The following is a 5748-nucleotide window of genomic DNA, read 5'->3' as shown; positions in this document are numbered from 1 at the left end:
TGGCTGGTTTTTAGGTTGTCCCCCCCCCCCACATCCTACTATATTCTGGAGAACATGAGGGTTTTCCATGATGTCTTCTAGAACTGATAAATGTATGTGAATGAATTGATGCAGCTGTGGCTAGGAGTAGACATTTCAGTTGTCTTAGGCCAGTTGTGCTTGTTTGTCCCAAAACAAAAATATCCTGCGATTGGTGTGTACGCACATCGCCCTTCTAATCAGGAGTTAGAGAGTGGCTGAATGAACTGCCACTTTTTTGCCATTGATTCAATGATGCAATCCTGGTATAGCCATTTTGTAATGCCCGTAGATAAACTGTTAGTATTTATCTTGTAAATCTTTAGGATTTGTCCTGAGACAACAGACATGGATATCAGAACAATCACACTTTGTCCTGTGATAAAATGAGATAAATGCAATATCTACTTATAGCCTGAATGAGAAGTTTTTAGAATAGCAGTAGCATGCTGCATCCATTTTTGGATGAAGCCTGTTCTTGAGCATTTAGTGCAGGGGTGGGCAAAATATGGCCCACAGGCCAGATCCAGCCTGCCAGGCCATTCAGTCTGGCCCGTGGGGCCCCTAAAAAATTTAAAAATTAATACTCCATCTGCCCCTGGCTCCTGTCAGGGGCAGTAGGACCCAGGGGAAGCCACAGCATGCCCCTGCCCCCTAGTAGAGGCTTCTGGTCTGGGACTGTGAGGCTGTTAGTGGCTGTGCCAGTGTGGGAAATTCAGGTAAGAGCAGGGAGGTAGGGGAGGACCACAGGTGATTGCCCCAGTCCTTGGGGCTGGGCCAGCTCCTGCTGAGTCCCATGGTCCAGACAGGCAGCTGGGAGCGAGTAGACATGTGGAAGCCAGCAACAGCCAGCATTCTTTCACCCAGACAGACGAGCACAGGGTACGCGGGGTCAGGGCTGCACACACTGGTCCCCACCTGACTGTGGGGCTAGGAGCAAGCGGGAGCCAGCGCCTGTGTCCTGGGGCCAGCACTTGTGGGGCCCAGAGTGGGGCAGCTCCCCTCTCTCTCTGGCACAGTACAGCCTGGCTCTGTAGAGCCCAGCTGGCTGTGCCCCAGGCTTCTGCCATCCTGCTCTGGGCCTTGCGGATGCTGGCCCTAGGGCCACCACCAGGCTGTCACCAATTCCCATGAACTTGCTCCCTCCCAACCCCCTCAGCCCCAGCCCTGCAGTACAGGTGGGAACCAGTGCGCACACGTCTGACCCCATGTGCCCTGCACTTGCCCATTTGAACAAAAGGATTGGGCCCTGGCCTGGTGCTTGCTTCCCTGGCAGCCTGGCCTGGGGCCAGGCAGCTGCAGAGACTCCAAGGAATGAGAGATGCTAAAAGTATGACAGGATGTCAGTGAGAATGTAAATAAGTAGGAATTTGGAAAACAAAAGTTAAAGCAGGGAAGGGAGTGGGCAAAAAGCAAGGGGCAGAAAAAAGCCAAAGGCAAGTCAGGGAGACTCTACAGTAATAGTAATCGAAAACAGAAAAGAAGCTGTCTATGGAAAAGGAAATACCTGAAAATTAGGAAGACAGAGGACAGAAACCTCGCTAACCTCATCACCAGAAGTGAACTCCTTATGACCCAAACCACACCTAATGGATCCAGACCATGCTGGGACAAGAAATATAAAACCTGCCAATACATCTTCACTACCCCCACAGTTACTATACCCCACAACAGAACCATCACCATTCCTGGATCTTGCACCTGCACATCCAGAAATGTTATACGTTTCATCCAGTGCACCAAATGCTTACAATCCTAGAATTCTGAGAAACCAAATCCCCAGATATACTTTCATTCTTTAGTTATGGTTTTTAGGGTTGGTCTTAGCAGATGATAGGAATGAGTCCCCTTTCCTTCGGTCCCACTTGGGCTCTCCTAGGCTTCAGCGTGAACGGGAGTTCTTGTTCACGGAGAGGGTGGTTCAGGTGATCAGTCTGATTCAGCCTACACTTGCAATTCTTCCTTCGGTGTTCTGCAAGTGAGGTTACCTCCAAATTGGGACTGCAGGTTACAGTTTTTATTGGGTAAGTTGCTGTCATGGGCCCCTCCTACCCAAATCTGTCACTATTCCCAAATTTGGGCTCAGATCTTACTTAACAGATTTTTGCTGGGTGGTCAGTATGTGTTCTTGCTCTTTGGAGATTTTCCACACCACTGCGGTGACCTTTCTTCCCAACCCCCTTTCAAAAGCCCCTAGGTTTTGATCTCTCGGAATGTTTGCCTAAGGGTCGTTTTTAGGTTAACTTTGTTAAAGGCTTCTGAAGATAAAATCCAAAAACGTAGGCAAAAACAAGCAATGAGCCTAGATAAGATGATGAACCTTGCCTTTTTTTCTAAGCTGGCTGATGGGTATTTATTACAAGCATTCAAACTATTACATTCAATATGACAACCATCTGGGAGACTTCTTCCAGATTTGTCTTCCTGATAGAAAAACTTACCTGGAGACACCTGAACAGACATTCAAGTGCTGAGCCTTTGAAGAGCAGACAATTCACAGTGTGGATGCTATGCAGCACACATCACAGCCTGCTCTGCAGACTCCCTCAGGGCTCTCCCGGGCAGTCCTGGCATCTGTCTCTAAGCTGACTGATTGGTTGACCCAGACTGTTGATGGTGAGCCTGTCACCCCTTTCATAGTCCCACGCTGCTTCAGGGAATGTTCTGCTTCCTGGTCAGATGGAGCAAGTAGAGTCCAACAAGTGATGCATCATCTCCTAGGGGAAGGACAGAGCAAAGCACCCTGGGATGCTGGAGGACTGTCCTATAGCTTTACATGGAGATTTGCAGCAATACAAAAATAAAATCCTCACAAATTGCACACCAGTAGTTACGACATACCATCTTTCCCCGGAACCTACATGGAAAATCCTCAAACATGTGCAACCCATACTAGAAGACAACCTCATTCTGAAAGAGATCTTTCCAGAACCACCCGCCCTAGCCTTTAAACAAGCACCAAACCTTGCTAACCTCATCACCAGAAGCAAACTCCCTATGACCCAAGCCACACCTAATAGATCCAGACCATGCTGGGACAAGAAATATAAAACCTGCCAATACATCTTCACCACCCCCACAGTTACTGTACCCCACAACAGAACCATCACCGTTCCTGGATCTTGCACCTGAACCTCCATAAACGTTACACATCTCATCCAGTGCACCAGATGCCCTGATGGAAAATATATCGGAGAAACCAAACAACTGCTCAGCAGAATGAACACACACCGAAAAGACAAAAAGTACTCAGCTACCTGTGGGGGCGCATTTCTCACAAGACAGTCGCTCCGTCTCCGATCTCTCAGTTCTAATCCTCAAAGGGAACTTACAAAACACCTTTCGTATACTAGCCTACGAATTTCGCTTCATAAATCTACCAGATACAAAAATCATGGATTCAATCAATATAGATATTTGATTTATGACCCGCTACAGCCTGCCTGGTATCTGATTCATGAGGTACCTGGCCAGACCTGACCTCATATACTTTTTGCTTTCCTCCTTCTCCCTCCCACTTTGTTCCCCTCCCCTTCTTTTCTGCCCTTTGTCTTCCCAATTTCCAGCTTTTTCCTTTTTCACAACTGACAGCCTCTTTTATTTCTTCAATTACTACCACTGTAGAGTCTCCCCACTCACCTTTTGGCTTTTTTTCTCCCCTGCTTCCCCACCCCCACCTTCCCTGCTTTACCTTTTGTCTTCCGATTTTCTACCCTATTTACGTTCTCATTGACATCCTATCACACTTTTTGTTTCTCTCATTCCTTGGAGTCTCAGAACAGCAGAGGCTCCCCATGCCATGGAACTTTTTTCCAGCTACTCAGTTGGTCTAATAAAAGATATCGCATCTACCCAAAGAACCTTGCCTGCCTATGTCCTTAGACCAACACGGCTACAACCGAAAACCCAGTGTTCTAATTTTTATTCATGTTTAACTTTTGAAAAAGAAGAAAAATGCATAGTTAGTACTCGGAGGGTTCTTCTTTTTTATGAGACTTAAAACACACAGCTTCAGAGAATAGCATTCTTTTCTAACAAAATATTGTTGTCAAAGAGATAATGCCATGCATTAGCTCCTTAAATCTTTTGTTACCTGTTCTAGGGTGTATTTACACATGCAGTTAATGTGACTGGATATACAACATCTCAATTTGAGCCAGAGTAAACTAATCCCGATATCACCATCTACGTGTGTTTAAGCACAGTAATTTACTGTGCTGCTGGGTACCACTTGTATCTGACTGGACTGTCTGGCAGCACAGTAAATTTAGTCTACTGCACCTTAATTGCTGTGTATGTGTTCATGGTGACATTTTACCACACTGTAAATTAGTCTGCACAGTAAAGCGTCTTGTGTAGATGCGCCCTTACTGTATCAAGCATGCTAGTTCAATTTCAGACGTGTTAGAGGAAGGAAAGTAGCAGAATTTTACAGTGTGAGGGATTGAGTGAGCACCTGGATTGAAATTCTGAACCCATTCATATCAATGGAGGCTGGACTTTTTCCCCCTCAGTTTTTTTTTTCTGTGAAATTTTACTTGTAGTTGAGCATTGTAAAATTTAAGAAATTGGGCATTTGTTTAAAAAAATGAGACGGAGAATCGCTAAATCCTGACTGTAGTAAGCTTGAACCACCCTTTGTCTGTCTGTAATAGAAGTATATTTATACTTCACAGAGAACAGAAATGTGATGCAGTTGGTAGGTTCACCAAATCCATGGATGATGGAGTTAAAGAGTTGCTGACGGTGGGACAAGAACACTGGAAGCGTTGTACAGGACGTGAGTGTTACTTGGAAATTCTACAAATTTTAGATTCACCTTTCTGTGCAGGAAGAGTTTTTCTATTTGTATATCAAATAAGCACATTTTAAATTTACAGAGTCAGAGAGAATTCTAACCTATACTGAAACATTATTTAGTTAAGTATTCAGTGCCCCAAAAAGTAAAGCCAACAGCTTTCTTACCCCAACTGAGAAAGTAATTGTTCTTCATCCACCAATATCTTATATTATTCTGAACTACCAGCTAGAGTCATTGCTTGGACCATCTGTCTCGGTTGTAGTTGTCTTTCAACTAGGTTTTGGTAATATAAACAAAGAAAAAAAAGTGTTGATCAAGTCTGTAGATGGACACTTTACTATTCATGGATCAAGATGCTTGTGTACCAGTTAAACTGGTTTAAAGCTGAAATAAGTAGCCAAAAGTAAAGTCTTGATCCTTATTTATGCCTTACCCCAATTGTGTTATTTTTCTTGTCCAGTTTCACTCTCCACAGATAACTTGGGGTGCAAATTTCATGCCGGTCTTTTGTCTCTACTTGAGCCTTACATTTCTAGCATCAGGAATTCTGGTCACTCAAAATTTGGCTAAAAAGAAATGGTGCCACAGCTCAGCACTGTAATGAGGACCTCCTAGTGCAGGCTGCACTGCCCACCTACCTTGTACCAAAGACCTATCAGCCAAGAATAAACCTCCCCATATTTTTAAACTATTATCTGACTTTATTGGCTTTGCACTCCCACAGGGCATTTGGTACCCATCCTATTGACTCAAATATGGAGTTAGTCAGTTACTACTTAGTCTAATAATTCTTCACTTTTCGGCAGGAAAACCCCTCTGACCTAAATGCCTGCAAGTTCAGTCTCTGTAGTTGCGATTGCATGGGACTTTCATACCCATACGTAAGCAAGAATCACTCCATTTAAAAAAAAAAAAAAAAAAAAAAAAAA

General features: G+C 44.4%; 1 protein-coding gene across 1 annotated transcript in view; it reads left to right on the top strand.

Annotated features, from left to right (window-relative positions):
- Positions 1 to 5748, top strand: part of SNX9 (sorting nexin 9) — a 105724-nt gene that overhangs the window by 64661 nt on the left and 35315 nt on the right. Inside the window, exon 14 of the mRNA XM_019526743.1 lies at positions 4695 to 4798. Coding sequence (XP_019382288.1) covers positions 4695 to 4798 — 104 coding nt within the window. The remainder of the gene's footprint in view (positions 1 to 4694; positions 4799 to 5748) is intronic.

This window comes from Gavialis gangeticus, unplaced genomic scaffold, assembly GCF_001723915.1.
Source record: "Gavialis gangeticus isolate Ggan-Ray unplaced genomic scaffold, GavGan_comp1, whole genome shotgun sequence".
NCBI classification, from domain to species: domain Eukaryota; kingdom Metazoa; phylum Chordata; order Crocodylia; family Gavialidae; genus Gavialis; species Gavialis gangeticus.
Note: the sequence above shows the minus strand (reverse complement) of the source record. Positions and strands in the feature narration are given on the sequence as shown.